General features: G+C 43.5%; 1 protein-coding gene across 2 annotated transcripts in view; it reads right to left on the reverse strand.

Annotated features, from left to right (window-relative positions):
- Positions 1 to 11,681, reverse strand: part of KCNK12 (potassium two pore domain channel subfamily K member 12) — a 171,277-nt gene extending 159,596 nt beyond the window's left edge. For both annotated transcript variants that reach the window (XM_068279723.1, XM_068279724.1), the window contains exon 1: positions 10,395 to 11,681. In XM_068279723.1, coding sequence (XP_068135824.1) covers positions 10,395 to 10,737 — 343 coding nt within the window. In that variant the 5' untranslated portion in view covers positions 10,738 to 11,681. The remainder of the gene's footprint in view (positions 1 to 10,394) is intronic.
- Between the last annotated feature and the right edge of the window lie 1,333 nt (positions 11,682 to 13,014).

A 13,014-nucleotide genomic window follows, 5' to 3' on the forward strand; every position in this document is an offset into this window, starting at 1 on the left:
AAAAGACTGCAGCAGTAATAGTAAATCTATTTTCATGCCCAGCTTACTCTGAACTTGTTATCCTAAAGTTCACTTGACAATGCCAATGGCTGCTGCCACCACTAACTGCACTGCGCAATGGTGATGGTGGTAGTGCTTGTGGGTTACTAAAATGTTCCCACTGCTTCTGAAGCGTTTCCCCCCTTCTCTCTTTCTGTCATTTGTCCCTCTGCACCCTTTATCATTTCAATGCAGATCTTTTCAGCTCTTCAGCAGACATGGAGTAGTTCTAGTCAGGAGCAGCTGCGTAGCAATGAGGGTTGCAGAGATAGCAACCACACCAGGGCCCTTGGGCTAGAGGGTCCAACTAGGGGCCCGCCTTCATCCATCTTATTAGCTTTTCATTGGTACTATGCTGGTTATGATCACCTCTATATGTGCATTGAATAGTAGTGATCCTTAACAAGCTGTTTTCTTACTCTAATTACACTTTTCTGACACTGCAATCGTCCTTGGTAGGTTTTGAGGTGCCATATAAATAGAGGGCAATGGGCCCCATAAAAAACTCTCACGGGGGCCCCAAGCTCCTTAGTTACGCGACTGGTCAGGAGCCAGTTTTGTACATTAATTTCACTACCATTAATCAGCATTAAAATAATGTTGCAGAGAGGCAAACTAGCAGTGCAAAGAGCAAATTAAAGGAACCTGAGGCGAGAAACATATGGAAACTGCCATATTTATTTCCTGTTAAACAATACCAGTTGCCTGGCAGTCCTGCTGATCTCTTTAAAAAATAAAAACAAGGAACACCAAGAGCCCCAATAGTGTAATATGTACTGGTAAATGGTTACTAGATAGAGTAAATATTAATACTCACAAACCAGGGTTACCATTAGGCAACCACTGTAAAGGCAGGTGGGGAGATTTTCCTGACCCCACTCAGGAATAAGAAGTCGCTCTCTGTAGATGAGAAAAAGGGGGTTCAACCCTCCACCCAGGGTGGTCTCAATATTATGCAGGAGAACAGAGGCGCCAAAAGGATAAAAAGGAAGCTAAATGAGCTTAAAAACCAAATTCTTGGTAAATAGAGGCACCTCTGTGCCTGGTTCTTCTACTGACCACATATGCTATTGCTCCGTTGTTATTGCCTGATGAAGCGGGATCAAACCTGCGAAACGCGTTGCATATTTGGAGTTCATAAATAAAATATATTGACTGTCTTTACTACAGTTGTTGTGTGTCTACTTGGAGGAGGTCAGTCCACCACTACCTCCTCTATTTACCAAGAATTTGGTTTTTATGCTCATTTAGCTTCCTTTTATCCTTTTGGGGCCTCTGTTCTCCTGCTGATCTCTTTGGCTGCAGTACAGTCTGAACCACACACCTGAAACAAGCATGCAGCTAATCCAGCCAGACTTCAATCAGAAACATCTGATCTCTGATCAGAAACAGCTGCATGCTTTTCAAGGTCTGTGGCTAAAAGTATAAGAGGCAGAGGATCAGCAGGGCAGCCAGGCAACTGGCACTTCTTAAAAGGAAATAAATATGGCAGCCTCCATATTCTTCTCACCATGGTTTCACTAAAACCTGCATCATCACTTTTTAAAAGATGCTTTATATACGAAAGACAAAAGCAATACAGCAACCTAACAAGGACATGTGACAAGCAGTGTGACAGCTTTCTACATCCTTACAAGTTGTACTTTATCAGATAAACGATGTTGATGTTCTGCCAGGATGAAAGACCAGATGCAATTCGTTTATCATTGAAAACATAATTTTAGAGGTTGTTATACTTTATTATTATATTAGCTCAGGCTTGGGCTGCGCTATGTCTATTGTGTGGCTGGGCCTTCTGAATGCCAGGATTGACTAGATAAAATTAAAATGATTTTAGCCACTCAGTCTTTCCATCATCATTGTTTCTGGACTGTGTATTTGGCTGTGTGCCGGGTAATCAGCAGGTAAGAAGCTCTCCTCTTTGCTTTTATTCAGATTTTGTTTATCTTGTTTTTAATAGACGAATGAGTCAATGCAAGTCCCTTGGTCTGCTTCCTGCTCATGTCTGAGACATAATCAAATTCCCTGCTTGCACCAAGGCAGTTTTACTGACTTCTGTATTACAAAAACGCTATGAGTCAATCTTTGTTTTTATGAGCTCTGTGCCCTTGTAAAAGAGGTCTTGTTGTAATGGAACAGCTTTGCTGTTCATGAGAATGAGAATACCATAGTCAAGTTGTAATAGCGTCACATTCTTCCTTTATAAGTTGAAGGATTGAATGGGGTGGGAGGGGGGATATTCATGTTGAATGCCGTCGAACAAACAGTTACTGATGTTCTGCAGTCATGTGATAGGAAGCACAGCAAGAGGTTAACCTGGCAGGTGTAAGTTACATTTCACAGATGGAGTGCATGGTAGATAAAAGCAAGCAGCTGTTACTTTCTGGAAGACCCCTGTATGTAGGCAATTAGGCAATATTCCTCTTTGTTTTGTTTATCTTGTTTTTAATAGCTCAGTGAGTCAGTGTAAGTCCCTTGGTCTGCCTACTGTTCGTGTCTGAGACATAATCAAATTCCCTACTTGCACCAAGGCGATTTTACTGACTTCGGTATTACAGAATAGCTATTAGTCAATCTTTGTTTTCATGAGCTCCGTGCCCTTGTAAAAGAGGCCTTGTAATGGAACAGCTTTGCTTTTCATGAGAATGAGAAATAAATAGTCAATAGGCAGGACACACAAAAGGCAACAGTCACAACAGTAACAGGAACTTGCCTAAGATGCCCCCCCCCCCCCCCCCAAAAAAAAACAAAAAAACAAACGGCCACTTGATTTTATCCACCATGCAAGGTAATCTTACTGTGTAATTTAAAGAAGAACTCCAGTGAAAATAATGTAATAAAAAAGTGCTTCATTTTTACAATAATTATGTATAAATGATTTAGTCAGTGTATGCTTATTGTAAAATATTTCCTCTCCCTGATTTACATTCTGACATTTATCACAGGGTGACATTTTTACTGCAGGCAGGTGATGTCAGTGGAAGGAGAAGCTGCTTACTTTTTTGGCAGTTGGAAACAGCTGTTAATTACCACAATGCAACAAGGTTCACAGACAGGAAACTGCCAGGACCATGGTCCTGACATCACACTGTGGGAGGGGTTTCACCGCAATATCAGCCATATAGCGCCCCCTGATGATCTGTTTGAGAAAAGGAATAGATTTCTCGAGGAAAAGGGGGTATCAGCTACTGATTGGGATGGAGTTGAATTCTTAGGTACGGTTTCTCTTTAACTTACATCAGTCAGGATAACCTCTTTTCTCCCTGTGCCACATGACTGCAGAACACCAGTAACTGTTTGTTCAGCAGCAATAACATGAACCCCCCCCCCCCCCATCAATTCCTTTAACCCATAGAGGAAGAATGTGAAGCTATTACAACAGAAAATTCAAAGAAGGACTCCTGAAATGAGAGGTATATGGAGGCTGACATATTTATTTTCTTTTAAACAATTCTAGTTCCCTGGCATCCGGTGGATCTTTCTAGCTTCGGTAGTGCGGGATTCATATACCTGAAGCGTGCAGCTAATCTAGTCAGACTTCAGTCAGAAACATCTGATCTGCATGCTTGTTCACGGGCTATGGCTAAAACAGGCAATGTGCATTGTTTAAAATAAAAAATATGTCAGCCTCCATATTCCTCTGTGTAAGTGTGCTTTAAAGGGGTACTATGGCGAAAAATTGTAAAATTTAAAATATGAGCAAACATAGACAAATAAGAAGTGCATTTTTTTCAAAGTAAAATGAGCCATAAATTACTTTTCTCCTATGTTGCTGTCACTTACAGTAGGTTATAGAAATCTGACAGAAGCGACAGGTTTTGGACTAGTCCATCTCTTCATGGGGGATTCTCAGGGATTTATTTATTTTCAAAAGCACTTAGTGAATGGCAGTTGCTCTGTCCAACTGCCAAAAAACTGTGTAGTGAGCAGGGAGGCTGGCCAGCATCATTGTTTATATCCTTTTTAGGGAATATCATTATAAAGAATAAAAGCCTTGCTGAGAATCCCCTATGAAAAGATCGACTAGTCCAAAACCTGTCGCTTCTGTCAGATTTGTACTACCTACTGTAAGTGACAACAACATAGGAGAAAAGTAATTTATGGCTCATTTTACTCTGGAGAAAATGTACTTCTTATTTGTCTATGTTTGCACATATTTAAAATTTTACAATTGTTTACCATAGTGCCCCTTTAAATCAAGGAACCGATTATATGGAGAAATAATAAGATATAGTGTCTAACATAAAATGAATACAATGTTTCCTTAATAGATTAACTGAAAACGGCAGTTACTTCCCAGAGGAATCTTGTATAAGAGGTTCCATATATGAAAGGAGAACTGGCAACCAACATTGAGTCTGACTGGCCAAAGGTGCCCGTCAACAATACACTCGATTGTACAATCGTACCAAATCTATGCAATAGAAAGGTTGGCTGTGTGCATATCTTTTGAATGGGTACTTTAGATAGTTTCACATATTACACAGAAGTGGCAAGATTGTCTAATAATTGGGCACCTATTTACCCATTTATTACGTATTTGGAGAAGAATTTAACATGTAAGTGATTCAGCAAAACTGCCTCAATTTTATTACATTACCACTATCGTGAAAAGTTGTAAACTTTACAATGCATGTGTATGCATATATACAAAATGTACATTTGTTCAAGAGTAAAAACTATAAATGTATTTTTTCCTATGTTGCTGTCACTTACAATACATTGTAAAAATCTGACAGAACTGAGTTTAGGACTGGTCCACTCCCCCATGGGGGTTTCTCAGGGTTTGCTGAATTTTTATAAGCACTTCCTGAATGGAAGTTACTCAGTCCAACTGGTAAAATAGTGTGCAAGAGAGTAAAGAGGCTGGCTGACATCTTTGTATAGATCTTTTCCAGGCATTAGAATAAAGGAAATACTGAGAATCCCCTATGAGGAGATAGACTAGTCCAAAACCTGTTAAATCAGTCCGAGTTAAAATCCTTACTGTAAGTGACAGCAACATAGCAGAAAAGTAGTTTATAGTGCATTTAACTCTAGTAGAAATGTAATTCCTACACACATGTATTTTAATTTTTACAATTTTTCCTGATAGTGGTCCTTTAAAGAATGTCTGTTATCAGGTGGTAAATATTTACATACTTTGCCGGGATGCATTCAGGTGGTCCCCATAGCAAATACTTCATGTGCCCTGTAGTCTTGGTTGAACGGACAAGGTTATGTATAGACAACTCCCCCCATAAATGCACAACATGAACACACAGGTATAGTCAAGTCAACCCATTCAATCCCCCAAAACATTACAAAGTTACCATTACTACAACAGTTGCTAAGAAATGAAAAGGGTAGTGGAATGGCTGGGGATAAACTGGCCCCTCCCTGCATTGGGCCCCATAGCAGCTGATATGTCTACTGCCAGGGTTCGGCTTACGTGGATCATACCAGGTCATAGCAAGGACTGCCAAAAAGTTAATGAAGTAGAATTGATGCAATTGCACATGTCTACAGTGAGAATGAGTCTAATAAATATAAGTTGTCTTGGATACGTTCTCACTGCAGGTTCCTAAAGCTATGTACACACACGGGGTTAAAGAGGAACTCCAGTGAAAATAATGTAGTAAAAAAGTGCTTCATTTTTACAATAATTATGTATAAATGATTTAGTCAGTGTTTGCCCATTGTAAAATCTTTAAATCCTCTGATTTACATTCTGACATTTATTACATGGTGACATTTTTACTGTTGGCAGGTGATGTAGCTGCTGCATGCTTTTTCGGCAGTTGGAAACAGCTGTAAACAACTATTTCCCACATTGCAGCAAGGTTCCCAGACAGGAAACTGCCAGGAGTACCACTCAGAGTTTCTTGTGGGAGGGGTTTCACCACAATATCAGTCATACAGCGCCCCCTGATGGTCTGTTTGTGAAAAGGAATAGATTTCTCATGTAAAAAGGGGTATCAGCTGCTGATTGGGATAAAGTTCAATTCTTTGTCGGAGTTTCTCTTTAAACTACGCCAAGGTTCAGAACGAATGATTGGTCATAAAACCCATTGTTCACATGTAAACTGTGTTTTTGCTTTTCCAACTGGTTGATCAGCACTCAGGAGATGGTACCAGATGATCAGTCACCTGAAAGGTTGGTCGCAGGTCCTCCTGACTTATGTGTGACTGCAAACACTTATCCACTAACCTCTCTGAAACCCTTACTATGGTGTGTTATGACCTTGGCTATAGTTGCTAACCTTTGTCTGATAACACACAGTTTTCAATGCGTCCAAGCTGTTTGCTAGAACACTCAGATTCTTCAATGATCTCCACTGTGTTCCCGCCTTGTAGAATCTTAACCATTTAATGACCGCTCCACGGCAAGTGGCGTGGACGTGGCGGCAGCCCCAGAACCTCTCAACACTAATTGGCGTGAAGTCCTAGGGCAAGGTTTTGCAGGAGATAGAGCGCGCCGATATGCGCGCATTCCCGTCATCAGTCTCCACCCCCTATTTACATGGTACAGTGCTGCGATCTACGGCAGCGCTGTACTGGGGACAGCCGTGTGACACGGCTGTCCCCCTGGGACCCGCAGGAGCTATCAGCTGTCATAGGTTGATGCACATGACAGCCGATGGTGGTGATTGGCTGGTGGGGTTTGTAGAAAAAATAAAAAACAAAATAGAGACATTTATTTAAAAAATAAACAAATAAATACAAATAAAAAATAAACATGCTGGCGGGGATCAGACCCCACCAACAGAAATCTCTGTTGGTGGGCAGAAAGGAGGGGGGGAATCACTTGTGTGCTAAGTTGTATGGCCCTGCAGTGAGACGTTAAAGCTGCAGTAGACTAATTTGTGATAGCCTGATCACTAGGCATCAGAGGGCGACAGTTATTGGTTAGGCATTGGCAGGGGTAGGTTAGGGTTAGGCACCAGCCGGAGTGTTGGTTAGGGTTAGGTATCAGAGGGGGGAGGTGGTTATGGCTAGACATCGTCAGAGGGGGATAGTTAGGGTTAGGCATTGGCAGGGGTTGGTTAGGGTTATGCACTAGCAAGGGGGTTGGTTAGGGTTAGGCATCAGAGGGGGGAGGTGGTTAGGGTTAGACATTGTCAGAGGGGGATAGTTAGGATCAGACATTGGTGAGGGGTGGATAGGGTTAGGCACCAGCAGGGGTGTTGGTTAGGGTTAGGCATCAGAGGGGAGAGGTGGTTAGGGTTAGGCATCATCAGAGGGGGTAGTTAAAGCTAAGTATTGGCAGGGGGTCGTTAGGATCTGGCACCAACAGAGTCGCTTGGTTAGGATTTTATTTAATATAGCCGAGATATGCTGGATCACTTATGCTGTACAATGATCTTCATCCCAAGAACATCAGCAAACCAAATCCTGCATTATTGTACAGAACATCCACATCATGCAGAAGAAAATGAGGACAGTTAGATGAGCTCTGTAGCTTCTGCACATAATTGCATCATCCATATAAGCTGCTTCCTATCTGAATTGAGATCCTCCAGCCTCCAACGCTCGGTGGTAAACCTTACATCAGCCAATTATCCACAGACAAGGTGTAAAACAACCTTTCACTGCCAATTACCAGCCTGTCTAAATACACCTCAATGCTGGCTGCCTCCATAGGACCAGACAGCCTGCTGAGTGTAAGAAGATCTCCCCTTCTATGCATTTATCTCTAGTTTATTTCCTTCTTCCACTTTATCATGCCCCTTAAACATTTATTTAATTTTTTGTTAAATATTGTATTAGTCCTACTAGTCCTCCTCAAACATACCATGTAAAAACAGAGGCTTTCCTCTTTTGGCCTGCAGAGGGCTCTCTTGCATTCCATGTCTCCAGTTGCCATAACAACATGTATTACAACATATGGGGCTCGATTCACAAAGCGGTGCTAACCCAGTTAGCATGCCTAAAAGACTTTAGGCATGATAACCATTGCACCATGCTGGTGAAAAGCCAGTTTAGGCGTGATAAGTTTAGGTGTGATAAGTTTAGGTGTGATAAGTTTAGGCATGCTAAGTTTAGATAAGTTTAGATCGCTTGCAAAGTCCCGCACGCAAAGCAGCGCCATTAAACTTTATACAAAGTGCACCAGTCTTTGCTAGCGTAAAACTTTTGATCAGCTGTGCACTGCGGTGCTAACGCAGTTGGCGCTTAAACTTAGCATGCCTAAACTTATCACACCTAAACTTATCATGCCTAAACTTATCACACCTAAACTTATCACACCTAAACTTATCATGCCTAAACTGAGTTTAGGCATGATAAAGGGCTTTTCACCAGCGTGCTAACTGTTAGCACCGCTTTGTGAATCAAGCCCATAGAGTGTATAGATTTTTTTGCTGAATTGTAAGTTTTGAAAAGGCACACATATGTCATCATGGAAGCATAGTAAATAAACGTGACAGCCCATTTATAGAATGTTAATGTAAATCTGTTGTATGCTAACAATAGCATTGATTTTTAGGAAGCACTTAGCTTTGCTATAAGTAGACTCTGGTATCTGGTCTGGGCTGTTTACAAATGACTTTACCTAAATCATAGATCAGGTAATCTGTGACTGGCTGTCACTGGCTATGAGATATGTTTCACACAGAAGTTATTTGTGTGCTGAGTCTAGCACAAGTCAGTGGACTGTTACATTAGGACAAAGAAACTACCAGACACATAACTACTGGAGGGGCTGCACTTGCAAAAGCAGGGGGGCCTGGAGCACCAATACAGGGGCACAAATACAAAACATGCCCCCCCAGCAAGACTTTTATGGGGGGCCCTAAATGCTCGTACCCCTTCCCTTGCCTGCCCCTTGTGACCCTCACAACATGCAAGCCCATCTCACAAGGGTCATAAACCGAGTGGGTCCATCAGGCTCTTCACACCCACAAAACACCTGATCTGAAGCCTCAGAGAAAGGGAAAGTCAGTAGTTGGGGCCCACACACCTCCTGCCCCGCTCCCCCTTCACCTGCAGTTGCAGGAGCTGCCACCCCTAGCTACGCCACCACTCCAACACAAGGAATCACCATCTAGAACAGCTGTTACTGAGGCCACATTTCCTCTAAGTGGAGGGAACAAAGGTGGCTGCACTAGGAGGGGGACTCGACTCTTGATATATGACCCCAGGCAGGGGTGTAACTATAGCTGTAGGGGGGCCCCAAGTACTAATCTTCATTCCTCCGATACAGGGGATTATACTTAACGTCAGGTGTATTTGAGGCTACATTTGTCATGGGTTTGAAGATCAAGAAGGTCACATTTGTTTTATGACCCTTGTGAGATGGATCCCAAGGCTGTGAAGGATTCCAAGGGGAGGCAAGGGATGGGGTGTGGACATTTTGGGGGGCATCAAAGTTACACCACTGACCCCAAGCCATGGAGGTCTAAAGGAAAGGCGTGGATGGAGGTGTAAATGCTGGGGGGGGGGGGTGCATCAATGTTTGCTGGGCGGCCCCCACGGTTTGTAGGTATGCCTCTTGAAAGCTCTCTACCACAAGGACAACTGGGCCTGTGTTAAGGGTCAGGCCAAGCATCAACACTGTAGGGGAAGGGTGGATTTTTCACATTCCATTCAGTCAACCTTCTATTAGAGATCTATGATGACCTGTCATTTGCTGCTACAAGTAAGAACCAAAAGCCAGTTTGTAGTTCCCAGACCGATACATAAAGAACGCTGCAGGAATCTTTGTGAAATCCCACATTTTGGGTCCTTGCACGCCTCACTTAAGAATAGGTGTTAAAAAACACCTCTTCCTAAGTTATCATGGGAAAATTACATCTCTTTTAGTCGTAATAAACATTAGTGGGACTCCTTTCTTGCTGGTCCTCTACTGGAGATCAAATCTACATACACATGGGAAATAGTTATCACAACACACGCCTGTTTGTAACTGTTTCAGGTAACAATTTATCCATGATCAACATACTAACAATCCTACTCATCTCTTTGTCCAGCATCCTGTCCTATGGAAAGAGGAGGGGCAGTCAAGAGGTGCCATGCTGCAAGTGGCAGAATGGTCTACTCCTGTAGGAGATGGCCAAGGGCAATGAAGTAAGTGGATTGCAGAGAAAGAGGCAACCAAAGTCATGGAGAAACTGCACACATTCTAGATTTACACCCCAAACAGTCAGAAGCTATTCATTGAGGAGATGCAAATGCTGCATATGTTCAAAGATGAAAACCTGAGAACTGTGAAATATCCTGTTTTATACTGCGATCCACAGTATTTATGACCATTAAGCAATACCAGGTTTCACCAGCAGGTGTTGCTGAATATGAGTTCGATAAATGCATATGAAATACAGTTAGAGGATGCTATTAACAAAACCTAATATCAATTTATCAAAACAATTTCTTACCTATGGTGGAGACAACTGTTCCTACAAAGTAGAGCGCCCCAGTGAAGTCCCACCTCGGTCTGAGGGCATCTGCCCTGATCCCCGCCGCCATGGCCGTTTCATAATCCCGCAGGAAAGACCGGATCTCCAGCAGGCTGATGTTGAAGGACTGGCTGAAGTTCTTGAGTATCCTATCCCAGCGGTTGTGAGCCACAAGTTCCGAGGGCCTCTCTATGGTGGAGAAGATCGTGGCTCCAGCGATCAGGTAGAGCACAATGAAGATGGCTAGAAGGAGGAATCGCCCGTTGTCATCGTTGAGTGGCCCCAGGCAGCAGCAAGCCTTGGATCTCCTGCTAGACATCATCCAAAGTTCAGCACCACCGAGATCCTGGACAGCAACCAGCACAAGCTCGGGTGGAGAGGCATTGGACCACCACAACTCATAAGGGACACTCCAAAAACCAAAGGGGGCAATTGATAGCAATGTACCCTAGCTATTCATACCCTGCTGCAGAAGGCGCAGATCTAAGGAACGCCACAACTTCTCATGATACACATATTCACTTTAAAGTTTGTAGGGTTAGTTGCTGACACTGCTAACGCCTCTTCTTCTCAACCACGCTGACAAAAAATACAATAAAAAGAATAAATATATCTCACACTTTTACCGGTGATAAATCTCAAGGCATTTCAGGAAAAGAGTTATAGCTTTCTCCAAGGTGAAAAAAACACGCATCATGCATATTTACCTCGGTAATTTGTCAGGCCACTTTAAATTAGAATTATGACTTTGTAACCATTCGTTGACAATCAGAATCGTGCAATCCTAAAGTCATAGTTGTATATTTTATTTTTTCCCCTGCTTGCCCTATGCGCCTATCCTGAAAACCGCCCCAGGTCCTTCAAGGCAAATCCACTCGGTAGCATTCCCTGCGTCGTATCCATTCCGTCCAGATCCAGTTATAAAGGACATTTGTTAGACGATGAAAAAGGCGTCCTTTCCGTTGATCTGGGCTGCCTTTGACTTCCAATGACCTCTGCAGATCCGCCAGGCGCACCCCATGCTGGCGTCCCCTGCCACGAGTTGCAAATGATAAGCGCGGTCCTTGTAAACTTCTGCGTTGGGTCATCACACAAGAGAAACAAGGGCGCCAGGAAGGGTGCGCAAAGTTTGCACGGGATGCGCGTTAGATGGCGTCAAAGCTCGCCAGCCCGAACCGTCCTATGTAGCGCCCATAGCGGGAGACGCGCTGGAGCGAAGACCTGCAAAAAAGGGCATCATTTCTAAGCCTCATCCTCGAATATTATAATAGCTGCCAGACGGAATAAAGATTCCAGCGCTGGAGATCTCGGCTAGGGGGATCGGATTAGACTCTCAGGCTGAGTGTAGAAATCATTACTGCAACCAAAAACTGCCAGGGCAAAATCCAGCAAGGCGTTTTCCTCTCGATTCTTGCCTGTTTTTTTTTTTTCGCCTGTGTGCTCTCTGCTCTCTTCTGTTGCATAATCAACTCAGTGTCGTTACCCGAGAAGTGTGCAGCCGTGCCTCATTTCAGCACCTTGGAGAGAGCCTCGCTGTTCAGCACCCCATAGAGCGTTCAGCGCGTTCAGCACCTCGGACAGCGCAGAGCTGGTCAGCACCCCATAGAGAGCCGCGCTGTTCAGCACCTCGGACAGCGTTGGACTGTTCAGCACTTTGAAGAGCGTTCCCACTGAGGTCAGCAGCAGTTAGGGAACGCCGAGACCGGCGGCTGCAGGCGGCAGGACTGGATCTACAGCAGCAACACTCGGAACACAGCGCTTGCACCAGCCCTCACTCCACTCCTAAGGCTGCTCCTCTCTTTAGGAAACCGATTGTCCTTGCTGACAAGTGAGCATAGACGCCTGCTCCCCTCCTTCCGAGGGGTTTAGAGTTCTGCTGAAGGTTGAATGTAAAATTTTCTCTGCTGTTTTTGAAACCAGCCTGTAAGTTGAGCCATAGGCTGGCTTCTTCTTCCCCTTCTGTGGAATCTGGCCAGATAGATAGATAGCAGCACAGCAAGAGCTAAAGATTTAATTACTTTAAAAAAGCAGCAGCCCTATATTGTGTAGCACTCACTCAGAGCTGTACATTTAATCCTGGATGTAGCAGAGCCTGCTGGATTTTATGAGTCTGTCATGAGGACACTGCGGGGAATCTCTCTGTAGCTATTTCCTTATGAAGGGAGGAAGGCTTGTAAAGTGTCTGTATGCACAAGCAGAGAGGTACAGAAGGCAGAAGCAGGGAGGGACAGAGAGCAGCCAGTGTCACTGAGGGTGGCAGTTGTGCAGTCATTTCACACAGTGTGCTGCTGACATTGGTGTGCACTGCAGGGACTGCAACATACTGTAAAGGTGGAATGAAATAATAGCAATGTTATTATTACATAGGTGCAATGGAAACCTCAAGGTAGCTGCATGTAGCTGAAAAGCAATAGTACTCTGAGAAGTCACTGAAATCAGAGATTTCCCAGTATGCATCTGTGCAGCGCTGACACATGTTCTGCAGCACTATACAGCATACATCAATCTACATCAATTTCAAGCTTGAAAATGGATCAATCAAGCCCCACCCAGGTTTAAATTGATTGGTCCATTTTTAAGCTGCATATATTTGCATAAA

Source organism: Hyperolius riggenbachi, chromosome 4 (assembly GCF_040937935.1).
Source record: "Hyperolius riggenbachi isolate aHypRig1 chromosome 4, aHypRig1.pri, whole genome shotgun sequence".
NCBI classification, from domain to species: domain Eukaryota; kingdom Metazoa; phylum Chordata; class Amphibia; order Anura; family Hyperoliidae; genus Hyperolius; species Hyperolius riggenbachi.